General features: G+C 38.4%; 1 protein-coding gene across 1 annotated transcript; it reads right to left on the reverse strand.

The window, feature by feature from the left end:
- Positions 1–558: 558 nt before the first annotated feature.
- On the reverse strand, positions 559–9,428 carry LOC102299031 (reticulon-4-interacting protein 1 homolog, mitochondrial). Its single transcript, XM_005921597.3, has 9 exons — positions 8,809–9,428; positions 8,575–8,726; positions 6,390–6,458; positions 5,799–5,923; positions 5,284–5,332; positions 5,027–5,163; positions 4,329–4,512; positions 2,452–2,547; positions 559–1,375 (listed from the first exon to the last, which is right to left on the reverse strand). The coding sequence occupies exons 1-9, from the start codon at positions 9,104–9,106 to the stop codon at positions 1,181–1,183; spliced, it is 1,305 nt and encodes a 434-aa protein (XP_005921659.1). The 5' UTR covers positions 9,107–9,428; the 3' UTR covers positions 559–1,180.
- Positions 9,429–15,882: the final 6,454 nt, after the last annotated feature.

Below are 15,882 nucleotides of genomic sequence, written 5' to 3' on the forward strand. Positions count from 1 at the left end.
CAGGAATTGAAATATTTAACATGTTATTCTTACATCGTTTGTCAGTTTGGGGTCAATTTGAAAAGTCCTGCTTTTGAAAGAAAAAAATATTTAAATGATTGCAAATGTTTTAAGATGCAATTAAGGATTCCTTTCTGCTGAAAGAAAAGGAAAGTTTGACTTGTTTAGTGTACGGTGATTTTTGGCTATCTTGAGACAAAAACTGGCCTTTTAGCCTGACTGTACATTAGCCTACACATATGCAGATATTCCATAAAAAAATCCTTTGTTTGATTTATGATTCCACGTTCCATTGTTATTTACAAGGTATCTGATCAAGTAAATGTTTTACCAGAACAAAACAAATTAATATTGTTGTACATTCAAAAACAAGACATTTTCTAGGTGACCCCAAACTTTTTGAGCTGTATCTCCATTGAACAAATCTGTTTTTGCCTTATTTTTATTAACTTAAAACAGTGTTAAAACTTTTTTTTGGATTTTTTTTAATGAAATGTGCTGTTATTTAGTACATATTGCTTTTTTCCAGCTGCATGCAACACAAGGAAACAAATATCATGTATTTTATTTTTGTTTAATCAAAACTATTCAACATAGAACTTTTTTCTTTTCAATATAATAAAACTATTTTTGTCAATGAACTTCTCAAACAGTGCACAGTTGAGTGGAATGGACATGCAAAAAACAAAACATTTCAGATCTGTTTGTTGTTCCCCGAAAGTTACACTGATATATTCCTTTCAGATTATGTAGCTTTACAGGATGTCCACATAATTTCACATACAAGGTAGTGATGGGTAACTAAACCAGAAAAAGAAAAACCAAATAGTTTCTTCCACATTTGTAACAGAAAAGCTTTTTTATACAATGTTGTACCAGCCAGCTAATTACCAAAAGTCTGGTAACCATAACCAGCTGCATGGTTGACATGAGGAGCATTTAGCTGGTAACATTAGTAATTTCAACATGATGAACACAGCACGACTTGAGAACTTTGAAAACTTTGAGTACATCGCAGAAGGCTCGTTAACAAGAGATACAACTTCTGGTATCTTCTAATTACAAGCGCAGGTCACGACTGCAGTCTGCTACAAAACAGACTACCTCTCACTCTGCTGATGGTGAAGGGGAGGTGAGAAGGATCATAACAGAAACTCTCTAGGCACCTGCTTTCCTCTACTTAGCTTTGCTTGGCTGTTTCTTGCACTGACTCTACAGTCTCTGTGCTGCTGTCCTGCACGAGCTCATCAGTCTGTCTATCGTCCTCTTCAGCCACCCTGACTACCGTCTTCCCTCTGGCGTGGCCCTTCTCGAGCTTCTGAAAAGCCTGAGGCACCTGAGTAAATGAGAACTGGGCCTCCACAACAGGCAGGATCTGTGACAGAGCAGCAGAAATGGGAAATAATTAAAAGATCAGATTTACACATTTAGGCAGGAGTTCAATTGATTATGAAAATTAGTTTTGGCTTTTGTTTTAATGGCGCTTAAAAAAAAACCCCATCAGAATAAGTATTGACAGTCTGTCATGAATGTGGCAGCTTGTGCAAATCCGACTCGTGAGGTAAGCACCATGCATTAAGAGCAGCAAACCAGACAAAATGAGTAACTGTCCAAACTTAACAGCACTGGAACCATTTCCACTTTCACATCTTAGTGAAGAGGCTTTTTTGCAAGTCACAAAGCACTGCAAATTACAGTGATCCCATAATCAAACCCATTATCAAAAAAGTTTAGTCTAGCAAATAACCACAAACTCCTAATGCTACAACATCGCTGCTTTCATAGTTGCAAGAGTGAAAACGTGAGGGAGGGGTTTAGAATGTGATGAGGCTGGACAATCCTGTGCTAGTCCCAGAACACAAGCAGCCAGGCTTGTTATTGTGGTCACCATCTTTTGTCTTTAACAATGAATGGGGAGGGCAGTCGCGTCACTGGAAACCATCCACACTTCTGACTGCAAATAGGACAGAGAGAGCAGAGAGATCGTGCGTGTATGTTTTGTGAGGAGGGGTGGTGGGGCACCGGAGGTCATAGATTCCCGCCACTGGCCTGAGTTCGCTGCTTGCTGTAAGCCCCAGCACAAAAGGACAGAGGTCCCACACGCTTTTGCGAATGGCTGCTCAGCACTGTTTAAAAATCCATTCACCGTCTGATGGCGCCTGACTCAATCGCCCAGCAGCCAACCGTGCACAACACCAACCAACCAGCCAACCAGAATAGCAGGAATGTGATTCTGACTCCCTCACAAAGCCACATGGGAGCCTCGGATACAAACTCATAGGGAATCCATGGTATGTTCAGTATTCAGTGAGTTGCATGATCTCCATCTCTGCATAAATTCAACTCTCTGCCTGTGACGGATTTGCAAATTAGACATCACCCTAATTCTGTCAGTACAAATGGTCCTAAAAGGCAGGTGTGCATGATATGAATAATAAAGCCATATAGTACCTTCCCTGCATCTACCAGCTTGCTGACTTCATCCAGGGCAGGTCCATCTGGTGCATAAAATCCCCACCTATAGAAGATTCCGCTTGATAATAAATTCTAAGAAGAAAGCAAACAGGAGGCAGTAATTAGAAGTCAGGCTTGTCTGCATCTCATACACATGAGTAACCACACAGAGTTATTGGTTAGGAAAAAAGAGAAGGAAAATGTAAAAAAATGTACTTTAAAAAATTAAGACCTGGATCAGAACACCAAAAAAGACAACTAAGCTGACTAAAACACACATGGCAGTTACCCTGACTTACAGTAATTAGCACCATAAGGATTTAGGAGGAAGAAACCGCATTTTGTATGAAAGGACTAATTAGCACTAATTTCCTGATAAGTTTTCAATAAACTACTGAAGGTTACTACAAATGTTAAAGCACCTAATTTAAACATTTATGTTTAGATTAATGATTTGGTTTTGTGAATTTTCAGACGCACTGTCATGAATAACTGATGATGAGATGAGCAGAAACAGGAATATTGGATTATATTAGCAGTGTTATTGTTCACATCTAGTAATACAATTATCATTTATTAAATTGTTGTTCTTAAAAAATAATACATAACTTGAAAGCTAGTATTTAGTTTTACACACACAGACACAAACTGGACCTCTGACCATCACATATCGTATGAATCTGAGCTACGTTTCTTTGAGTGATGCAGGATTCTGAGCACAAATACTTTGGTTGATGGCATACTAGTTTATTAGGGCATCTAAATTAAACAGAGAAACCACTAATGGTTTGTTTCACTAAGATTTTTCCTGCTATATGTGAAAAAGACCAGGACTGCCTGCTATGAAAAAAAGGTCTGTAAAAGGTGCTCCAGATGCAAATGTCTAAATAAAATTAGTGGTGTAATAATTCATTTAAAACAACAAAACAAAAACATAACCTTGCTTTATACTTGATAATATTGTGTTATTATGTAAAACTGCTCTGGTAAAACCACCCTGATTTGCTTGTTAAAAACCAGACAGTTCATGATTGTTCAGTTGAGCTCTAGAGTTTGACACTAGAGGGCTCAGTTGCACAGATAAAAATGGCAGGCTGTCCAGCGTTGGGCACCGAGGGTGTGACTGATGCAGCGGAGCCTCGCCAAAGTGACCAGCTGGCTGCTCCCATGGACAAAAGGCCTCGGAGGCTTGGCAAGAAACACACAAACAGTGGTATTTGCCGGGAGGGGGTGGGAAATGGTTGGCCACAATCTGAACAAACACCAAATACTGCTGGTTCAGCAGCAAACACATGCACGCACGCACACACACACCGTCTCATCCATTCTAACGCTGCCAGCTGTGCTGTCACCAGTGCCTACCCTGCCCAGGACAAGTTCACTCAGTCCCTAGAGCACCCTGTCCACCCTGTCCTCGTCTGTTCGGTCATGATCTTCATGACATGAACACCAACTATTAGGGAAACGCAACACCACAAACCTAACACGTATGCAGGGACTCAAACTGTTAATGCTATTCCATCTTCACCTGCACACAGCACATACAAACATGAGAAAAAATACAGGCAGTCCAAAAATTTACTGTGACGCTCAGTCAAGTCATCACTTGACTTTTACCCCTCCCTGTGTCACCTCAGCTCCAATCCATATAATCAACTGAATGGAAAAGAAATATCCATGTCTTCTTTCCATGCCACTGAGGATCAAGTATGACATTTCAATTTGGAAGCACTGGCAGGCCACACCCAGAATAATGCCTTAGTGAGAAAAACAAACCTCAGTCCGTGTTACAAAAATAAACAACCTCAATGGAAGCTTTTTTTTGTGTATATACACTTTTGTTTGAATCAAAAGTCAGTTTTACTGGTGTTTACCTGAATGGCCTTAATCTGCAGAGAGAAACCAGCATTCAATGTACCATCCAATAGGCCCATAGAGTCGGTGTTGAGAAGTAAAGGTGTTACCAATGTGACGTATTTTGCACCAGACCAGGGCTTTAGCAGGCCCATCGCCCACTCCTCTGTGTCCCCACCCACGCCGTCAAAAACAACGTCAAACCTTGAGGTGGAAAAAGAGACAGACAATCTGGTAAACATCTTGCTGGAAATGTGGTAAAAAAACAAAACAAAAACAAAATTAACTTTTTCAAAACAAATTATCCTATGTCAGTACACTATGCACTGTGCTGGTTTAGCCCCTTGCTGGAATTCTAAGAAACCAAACCAAGCACTACCAATTTTGTTTTAGGGGCAGGAAAATAAATGAACCATCATCCATTCAGACCTTAAACCGTGGTTTCCATGGAAACTAGAAAGCGAGTCAGCGAACAGGTGTGCCAAGCTGATAGGAATATGTTTACCACATTTGGGTGTTTAAAGGGCGAAACACACCAAATTTAGCAAATCTAGATGAGTCCTTTTTAATTAACACGTTCACTGGATTGGCACAGACTCTAATGATACTTCAGTAGACACCAGCATTGGGACCAGTGAGCAACATTTTGCTCCAGCGTTTCTTTAAACACAGTACAATCTAACCACACAAGTTTCAATGTATACACTGCAGCTCTTACTTCTCCATCATTTCTAGTTGTTCAACCACATCTCCTGCTGTGTAGTCCAGCACTTCATCAGCTCCCAGTCCTCTAACAAGACCCACGGCGTTCTGAGAGCAGGTGACCGTTACGTGGGCGCCCCAAGCCTTCAACAGCTGGTGAAACAAAGGATAAAAAACAGGGAGTATGCACACAGCAAGAGATCTTACTTTGTCAGGGTTTAAAAGGCATAAATATAGATACAGGCATAGCCAAACGAAGACACTCTGTCTTACCTGAATAGCAAATGTTCCAACACCTCCTGATCCTCCAGTGATTAAAACTCTAGGAGGAGAAACCCCAGCAACAAGAGGGTCATTCAATTACTGTGTGACTCATTTATGCAAAGCTACGAAAAGAAGTGGTAGCCTCAGGGGGTACAAAGGGATTTGCAGGATTGGAAGCTATTACGTTAGCGGAAAAGAGGAAGTTCTATTAAAATTCGGGTTAGGTTAAATGTTTTGACGTTTGCAGGTTAAATGCATTATTTTAAAACTCTTGTTGCCAATTAAAATGAAATGAAAGTGTTGAAACGGGTTTCGTTACATTCTGAGTCGACATGACCGGACTGATTTCTCAACAAGGAAAGAGCATATTCAATTCTCCAAGTCACAAACGAAAGACATTATTAAATCTTTTATAGCATTCAGGGGCTTAACACTTTTTTAATGTTTTTTTTTTAATAAGTATACGTGGCAACAGGGTGAAATGAGCTCAACATAAAATTATTTTGGATCAGGCTGATTCTTGCCTTTTATTTGAAGAACTGTCTCTGCAAAGACCACCTCCATTGACAAGTGCAGACAGAGAAGTGTTGGCTACATAAGGAATGGATGCCGCCTCTATGTGGCTCAGTACTTTTGGCTTATGGGAAACCTGCAAAAATCAGCCACACAGAGAGTGTTAACAATGTTAGAATTGCATTCACTTGTAAACAATATTTTACATTTATAAACTTTGAGGCTGTGTCTAATCAGCACAGCTACTGTGAGGGCAGACAGCCAGAGTCGGAGAATAAATGAAGTTCAATGCAGCAAGAAAACACAGGGCAATTTGTATGTCCCTTTAATTGGTGCCACGGCAGCTACAGCTAACAAACAAACTTAATCCTAATTACATTTTACAGTGAAGGATTACTAAACAGGGTTCGCTTCTTCCGAACTTTTGTTTAATGTATTTTACAGTTTAAATAAGGGTTCTCAATGAACTTTTTCCATTAGTTTAAAAACAAACTGACAATAAAATTACTTTAATCTCAGTCTTTGTGTAGACACTAGTTAAATTATTCACAGTTAATTCTGAAAATGCACCGCCATCCAACTGCTGCACAGACTCTGCTCACCTCGTACTCTGTTAGAGTCACATATTCAGCCAGGCTGCCTTGTTTCCAAGGGGGAACAGCAGCCCACACCTGAAGACAAATATGACATTTAACATGCAGAACACAACTTAAATTAACCACCTACTCTCACTCTCTGAATCTGGTTAATCAGCTATTAGGGTCTCACACAACTGCTCCTGTCCTTTCTCATCATTAGACGTTTCCAAAGATATTTTTATACTGGTGAAATACAATTACTAGAATAGTGCATGTGGAAAATTTTACTGCTGTATTGTTCAGTGATTTAATTACATTCACTTTAAGCCAGATTTGCATAATTGCATTTCTCTCTGCAGGAAGACAGTAATGTAGATATGTGGGAGACAGCAGGGTCTCAAATTATTATGAGTCACACTGACTGGGAGACCAAGCAGAAAGCACTTGATCTTTTCAACAAGAAAATGTCTCTGAATGACTTAACTATGGAGGTGCATGTAAGTGGGCTAAGCAATATAACCATATTTAACTTTAGAAAAATTGTGTAACATCAGCAAATTTGCCTTCGCATTTTTAATATGGTATTTATCACTTCACATAAAATCAAGGGTGCCCAGTCTTTATGACTTGGACCCTCAGTCCATATGTCTATGAATATCGTGACTATATTATTATGCAAATAATATATTATAAATGTACAAGAACAAACAAAGCATTTTGCTTGCTTTGTGCACTTTCTTTTACAGTCATCTACTCAATTTCAAATTGCATTTGAATCTGACAAAATATTAAAAAGATCATCCTGTCTAGTTATTTTTCAGTTTGTCAGTTGATCACTAATAGACACTTATTGGCTACTTTGCATGGTACACCAGATCAATTGCTTGTTAAAGCATATAGCTAATCAGGCAGACATATGGTCCATGGGAGCAGCATATCAGTGCATTTATGCATGTAGACATGGTCAAGACAACCTGATGAAGTTCCCCATCAGAACGAGGAGGAAAGGATAATTTAATGGACTTTGGATATGACCTGGTTGTTGATGCCAAATGAACTGGCCTAAGCATTTCAGACACAAATTATCTATTGGGATTTTCCCCACTCAATCATCTCTTGGGTATACAAAGAATTGACTGAAAAAGAGACATTTTTCAGTGAGCATCAGTTCTCTGGTCAAAACGTCCCTATTGATGTCAAAGAATGGCCAGACTGGTTAAAACTGATAGGAAGGCAAAAGTAACTCAAATCACCACTTGTTACAACCAAGGAATCCAGAGGAGCATCTCTGAATGTGCAATATAATGAACCTTGATGCAAGTCAGCTACAGCAGCACTGGAAGACCACACCAGTTGCCATTAGATTAGAAAAAGGTTGCCTGGTCAGACGAGTCTAGATTTCTACTGTGGCATTCAGATTGTAGGGTCAGAATTTGGTGAAAAGAAGATAAATGCATGTATGCATCATGCCTTGTATCAAATGTTCAGGCTGGTGGTGGTGGTATAATGGTGTGGGGGATATTTTCTTGGCACACTTGGACCCCTTAGTACCAACCGAGCATCATTTAAATGTCACAGCCTGTCTGAGTATTGTTGCTGACCATGCTGATCCCTCCCAGCAGGATAACACCATGTCAGAAAGCTCACATCAAACTGGTTTCTTGAAAAGGACAAGTGTTCTTAAATGCCCTACAATCCAATAGTGAACTTTTGGGACGTGGTGGAACGGGAGATTCACATCATGAATGTGCAGTTGACAAATCTGCAACAACTGTCCAAGTCAATATGGACCAAAATCTTCAAGAAATGTTTCCATCACCTTTTTGAATTTATGCCACAAAGAATGAAGGTAGTTCTGAATGCAAAATAGGCATTAACAACAAAATAGCAACTAATAAAGTATCTGATATTACGAAGTCACTTTTTAAGTGCACATGTACAACTTAATGCATTCCAAATGAATAGAAGAGGCACTAGAGTACAATATGAGAATATGGTAAATTTTCACTAACAATCTGAGAAAGCTTGTAGCTGCTGCTGATGTTGTAATAGAATGTGTTTAGATGTGTTTCTAATATTCCTTAAGAGGATGTCAATAAAGAGCACTAAACACTAACTTTAACATCGATGCAATGAATGCAGCTATAATATTATTGTCACTAATTTCCAGTACATCTTTTAAAAGACGATTGTGCAGTGCAGAACCTACCTCATCTCCCAGGGCAAAATGGGTAACCCCAGATCCACAGTCCACTACTACACCAGACAAATCACGACCAAGAATGAGAGGAAACTCAGTGTCATTGTCCATCACAGATAATGGATCTCTTCTTAACTTCAGCAGTTTAGCCCCATAGCCACCTGAAATTGAGAATTTTCTTGGCTTATTGATGTAAGTTATTCGTTTCTTTGTTAATTATTAATTTGAGTTAGCAGCACTTACCCCTCATAGCTACATCAAGGGGGTTGAGACTAACTGCATGGACCTTAATCATCACCTCAGTGGCAGAACTAATCGTGGGAACGGTGGTTTCTTCTGTGTACTTCAGAACACCATTACTGCCATACTGATCAATGATCCATGCTGACATGCAGCCCTGCAGCCTTGGAGGTGAACTGCTCATATTTCTTGTGAGACACACTCTGCACCCTGTCCTGGCTAATGTTTTGATGGACCCTGCTACTGTCGCATTGAATAAACACAGAAGCCTGGTTGATGTCATAGCTCTGGCAGAAGCCATTCTAGTCGCCTTCCAGCTCACTGCTACTACAAGGTCAGGTTTCGATACAACATGACATTTAGGAGACTTCTCACCAACCTACGTAGCTACGCAGCTAGCATTAGCATGTCGAAGTTATCGCCGATCAAAACAAATGTGTAAAAGTGCAAAACGAATCAAATAATCAAGCGATAGCACATTCTTGCACTATTTTTATGTAACAGAAGTCTCAAAGAGCAACAGCTGTTACAATAATGAACAGGTAACACACATCTCAGCAGCTGGGTACATAACAACATTACCAAATAAGCTAACCTCTGAACTCACAACGGCAGCCAATCAGTTTCCAGAACATCATGGCCACGTGACTGTCGCGCATTGCATGCCGGAAAATCGTGGCAAAACAATTCAAGTACTGCATCAAATGCAAGCATTTGCAGCATCGCAAAACGTTCTTTCTCCGGTTCCAATACCTTCTTGCTTTTTCTTTGCCCCCCCAAAAAGGTATGATAGCACTGAATAGACGCTGACGTAATTTTTAACTTATTCAGTTAAATGTTTTCATAAACGTTTTCTTACTAATATAAAACAAGCATTTTATTTATTTATTTATTTATTTATTTATTTATTTATTTATTTATTTATTTATTAATTATTTGGATGTGGTGTAGCAAAACCGCTTGTAAGCATTTTGTATTCATTAAAGTTTGAACTGCAACTTGATATGAGTACCATTTGTTTATCTCTCCATCATAGTTCCTAGAAAAAACAGCAGTAAACTAAAGGCTACTGGGCTTTTCAGTGTACTAGACTCCTATTATGTAATTTAACAATTCGTCTTTTTATGATGTATCGGGCACATTTAATTGTCTTTTGATTGTTTCTAAGCTACCTCTTGGCATGTTTTGGGTAGATTGAGAGATTACCAGTTATCTATGTACGAAAAACACCCTTGTGCACAATGCACAATAATTATGTAATACTTATTTTGCTAATTTGAACAGGTAAAGGGGGAAACTAATAAAATGCTCAAGACATAAACCACAAAGATCAGAGCCACCAATATATAAGTGGGTTACACTTTTGTCTAAAAAGCAAAAGGAAGAGGCACAAATCCCTCTTAGTTTGCATCTGTGAGTTTGGCGTAAACATTCCACCATGCGGAGCTACCTACTGTGGACACCTCTGGTAAATAAAGGAACAACTGAATGTGGCTTTATTAGTCAAAAGATCAGAACTTGAACTAAAAACGTTCCAGCACCTGTGACAGAACTAAACACTGAACCAGAGTATAGTCACTTTGCACGAAATTATTTAAATATCAAATTAACTGCTACAGCACTGTTGCTGTTGTTTAGAAAAGTAGGCTGTAAGGTCCTTACCAGTTATATTCCTTTCTCTGTAATAAGAGTTGTGAACAAAGAATGAAGTCACAGTTTTGTGCTTTGCTTAACACACAGAGGTGTCCACAGTAGCAATAGTTGATGCTATACTGTGCATTATGATAATAATAATAATGAACTCAGAAAAAAGACTACAAACACCCTTACTTGTTTTCTCAAGCTTGGATTACATTTCTTCCCGATGAGTCTCATTAATAACTCATTAATAACAGGCAGGAGGTTAGTGCAAACCACAGCGAGATGGGAGAGGGGGAATTACCTATTATTTTAAGCAGTTATGGATGTATTGACTACAATAGTCTAATGATGACATGGCCTGGTTGTTAAATCATATTATATATATATATATATTATTAAGTATTATCAACCAGTTTTGATGGCACTTACAGCATTTATTGTCCTATACACAGCAGCAATGGCAGCAAAAATGGGAAGAAAGAGCTAAAATGCATTAGCTACAAAACCAAAAACCCATCAAATAGCAATAATAGCCTCTTATCATAAAAATGCAAGTGTACATGAAAAAATTATAACCTAATATACTTGAGAGGCCCACTCGACACTGAAGTGATTGTTGAGTGCTCCATCAGCTGGAGCCAAATGGGTGGAATACATGCCAGTGTAGAGGCCTAATGGAGAGCACACGCATCGATGTTGGAAACATAAAGCAAATGGGTAGAAGAGATTATCTGTTTATTCTTCAACGGCACACATGGGGGTATACTCTGGTTTGTTATGATGTTCAACAATCAGTTAGATTGATTACTTTCTTGTTCTGTAATTGCCTCTTTGGAGACCAACTATTATTTTTTCCGTTACATATTCTGATAGCACACTGGTTAGGTTTAGGGTTAGGGTCTAACAGGGTTACAGCAAATAGGCTGCCTTGCTTTTTACCATCAAGCTTCACTGTCTCTGCATCTGCAAGAACTCCTAACAGGGTTTCAAGGTAAGTCCCCTCGTAAGGCACTGAAAAATAAAACAACAAAGTAGCTTCGTCAACTCGTGCTGTCTTCGTAACAGGCTGATGAAATGAATAGATAAAACAGATCACACTGCTCATGCAAGTGACACAAGCTGCAAAAATAATCAATGTTCCAGAAAGCGATGGGAGAGAGGTGAGAAAAGAAAGAACGAGGGCCTGTGGCTGTGCGATCATGATTCAGCATGAAACCAGGCAACAAACAGCACTGTCATTATGATCACAGCTCCCAGGGGAAAGAGGACACAGTGGAAATTGGGTGCTTTGTCTATGTTGGCTCATTATAGAGGGTCTGTCTAATGAATTATACTTTTGGCTGCTGCTCAAAAAAAAACTTCAAATCTGTGTTAGCGCAAGTAGAGGGTGCAATCTTTCATCTTCACAGAAACAATCACTGCTTAATTTTTGTTTCTTATGGGATGAACTACCTAAGACAAGTGTTTGCTCAGGCTTTGAGAAGGATCTGCTTTACATTTGCATTTTCAGGAGGGTCATTCTTTCACAGAACCTCTGAGTGTAGCTTTTCTAGGCCTCCTTTCTATATTGGGACATGTGGCCTAAATCACATGGTTGCTCTAAAAATTATTGCTTTGCTCTAATTTAATATAGTGATAGTTTAATTTTTAAACTAACAACACATCAACCCTATCTTTAGGTCATCTGTCTACCTGGGAAGTAGCTGTATAAGGTATGTATCTGTTTTTCTCTTTTTAATCTGCATCCCAGAGTCAGATAAATTAGCCTGCAGACAGACTTCCCGATGCTTGGCAAAACACAACTAAACAGTGAGCCCGTGGTTAGTTTGGGCATTAACGGCCCCTCGTTACTTGGATAGCGATCACACAAGCCTTATTCATTACCTGACAAACCAGCTCCGTCTGAGACACAACAGAGAAGGAAAAGAGGCCTGTGCACTTGCTGAGGTCTGAGATTATTTATAGAATGAACGACTGGATTCTCTCCTTGGTATCTGCTGCTTTTTTTCTCAATAGGCCAGACATTAACGTTGTTGTAGAGGAAGCTAAATGTTATGCATACATTAAGCTTCTTTATTGTCCGTCCTAAATCTAGATCTAAGATCATCTTAATTGTACCAAATTAAATGAATTTTTATTTTCTGCCAGGTATAGAGTAACTTTTGTTGCAATGTTTACAGAAGTATTTGTGCTGTGTTTAATGAGCTTGACCACATGTTCACTCAAGGGATCTCCCTTTTTTATGACCACTCTAGAGGCCAAATTATGTGGAAGTTGACTGGGTTTTCCAGTTCATGTATCCATCTGAGTCACATCAGTGATGTGATGTATTCACCAAGGGGCCTGGACAACACACAGGGCAAACACACCTAAAGCCTGAAAGCTTGTTATCCTGTTGTAGGAATCCTGTACTCACATGAGTCTCACTGAAAGAAATGGAGTTAAGTGTAATCAGGAGACATGCTTTGAAAAAAAAAAAAAAAAACAGAATGAAAATCTCATGCAAGGCTCCAAAATCAACCCTATAATGCTAAGTGTATCAAATTCATTACATGAAGTTTTGAGACCATTTAAACCTAACCCATGCAAATGTTTTTGTTTAAGCTAAACTGGCTGTGAGCAATAAATTGCACAAAAATGCAGAATGTTGCAAGAATTATACAAATTGTTGTTTATATATGCAAATGATATTTGCCTTCTTTATTTTAATTGGTTATAAGGTTCAATAAACACACATAAATTCTAGTTTCAAGAAATCGGAATTTTCTGACAATTATTTCATGGTTCCAGCGTTTCAGCCTAAGATTTGCACACTGTATTTTCACACATACAAATTAAGCATATATACATATACATATTGCACACAGTAATCCAAGGGTTTATGTTTTTACTACTATTAATTAACGAAAAATGACAATGAGGGCTCTAATGTCTATCTCACAGTAATCGTGACACAGAGGATATGAGATGCATATCAACATATGCATATTCAAGTGCTGTTCACTGATATAGAACCCCCAAAGTACTTTTATTCTGACCTTGGATGATAACTCCGTATCAAAGTGAAGAGATGGTATTAACAAGCTCCTGTTAGCTGTAACAACCAAAGATGAAGGCTGTCTCCCTCTTGACAGAGTTATGTGTCGGGGGCTAATCATATCTGTATATAACTACATAACTACATCTGCCAACTTGACAGTTTTTGTTTCCTTTTTTGAAACATCTAGCATTCTCTGTGCCTGCAAAGTAACAGTGTAACTGTTAAAGGCACAAAGGTTTTAGAGGTTTGTATCAACTGCAGTATTTGGTGTCAGTTTGACAGTTTGCTTGTAGACATATTTTGTTTATGAATAATTTACAGAGGAGAGTGGATGCTCTAAAATCATAGCTCACAGCCTATTTTTCCCCAGGCAGATAGCATGTGGAGTGTTATTGATTTACAATTACTGCTATTGTTGTTTCCTATATAACTAACAGTATTTAAATGCAATAGTTTATCCTCGAGCAATTAACATTGAAAGATTGATTCCAGAGAGCCAAAGAAGATTGGTTGATATGCATCAGAGCATAAACATTTACTAATATATATTTTCTGTTGTTGCTTTTTAGGCTCTTACACATGAACCATAGTCGGTTCAAATCAGTGGCATAGGAAACGTAATGTGCTCTGTTGTCCATCTTATAGATAACATCTTATCTTCAGTCTTCCTCTATGCTCCAAGGACAGTGTTGAGAAAGTAATACAATGTTTATTCTGTTTATCCGGTGCATTAGGAAGAACTATGCCATATGTTGATGTCAGAGTAAATTGCTGTTAATTTAAATCACCAGTGGATACAGCAAAACAACAAAGCAAATACACTTTTAGATACCTGCATGTGGACACGCACACACAGTGTTAGACATCCAGCTTAAACCCACATGATGTCCTGCCCATTTCACTAAAGCTAAACCCAAATTTCATTCTGATTATTAGATCTAAAACCACATTTAACCAGTTTACTTCATTTCAGAACTAATGGCCATCCAACCAACTTAATTCAGACTGTGCACAGTCTGAAATGGAGAGGTCATAAAAGTGAGCAGAGCACACACACTTTTTTTTGTACTTTTATTTATATTTGCATAATTAATAACCACTAGAACATAAACAACCACTTATACAACATTCTACTGTAAGCTGTGTGATCTGTTATATTTCTGCTTTTGTTCTCTCTAAGGATACAAAAAGAAGCCCATCCAATAAATTTAGTAAATGCCAATGGCTTCTTCTTGGCAGAGACTTTCTTATTACATCCATGTCATCTCTACACCCCCAGCCTCTATTTAAGGACATTACCCAGACTCTAAAGGTAAACACAAGTCTTTCTCCATTCACAAGCACGAACAGCATTTCTTTGGTTTATAACTAACTGGAAGGCTCCCTTCTCAGAATACTCAATAGCATAACCAAGTTTACTTATGTGACTGGAAAAAACATTCACACATAACACACACAATATAAAAATATGAAGCCACACTTAATGAATTCATATAGTTTAACACATACACCTGAATCAGGGTGGAGAGGGTAAAAGATGGGGCGATCGTGGCTCAAGAGTTGGCAGCTCCGACAGTCTCGGTCGTTGTGTCCTTGGGCAAAACACTTCACCTGTTGCCTACTGGTGGTGGTCAGAGGGCCCGGTGGCGCCAGTGTCCGGCAGCCTCGCCTCTGTCAGTGCGCCCCAGGGCAGCTGTGGCTACAATGTAGCTTGGCATCACCAGTGTATGAATGGGTAGATGACTGAATGTAGTGTAAAGCACTTTGGGGTCCATAGGGACTAAGTAAAGTGCAACAAAATACAGATACAAAATACAGGCCATTTTACCAAAGATGCTAACTAAGAGCACCCCTAAGAAATTATATCTTGGTTATTTAAAACTTACAACAATGAAAATGTAAAAACAACATTTTGCTAAGTTACATGTTATCTTGAAAGAACTAACATCTCAGTTACCAGTTAATGGTGCTAAGCAAAGCTAACATAAAAGTGGCTTCATTTTTATATTTATGTTTATTTATATCTTGTCATCGCTCTCTGAGAAATTAAAAGTAGGAGTAAGATGTTTCTAAAAATACGTTTTTGAAAGAGATCCTATGTTTTTTTTGTTTGTTTATTCTTTATTTTTGTTCTAATTTGCAGTAAATATGTAAGTCAATGAAAAAAATACACCATGTTATATTTTGGTATGAATTTGTAGATAGAATGTCTATGATGTCTATGCATTACAAATATGTCTATTGTGTATTAATATATGCTAATAAACACATCTTCTCCAGTATTAATAACAGTCAAAACTCTAGTAATATAAAATGTAACAATTTAATTTTAATAATATGTACTCGCTAAAAAAGTACGATTTTCAAAAACTTGCTATTTAGACAAAAGACTGAAA

This window comes from Haplochromis burtoni, unplaced genomic scaffold, assembly GCF_018398535.1.
Source record: "Haplochromis burtoni strain Fernald_Lab_line unplaced genomic scaffold, NCSU_Asbu1 Contig_47, whole genome shotgun sequence".
NCBI classification, from domain to species: Eukaryota; Metazoa; Chordata; class Actinopteri; order Cichliformes; family Cichlidae; genus Haplochromis; species Haplochromis burtoni.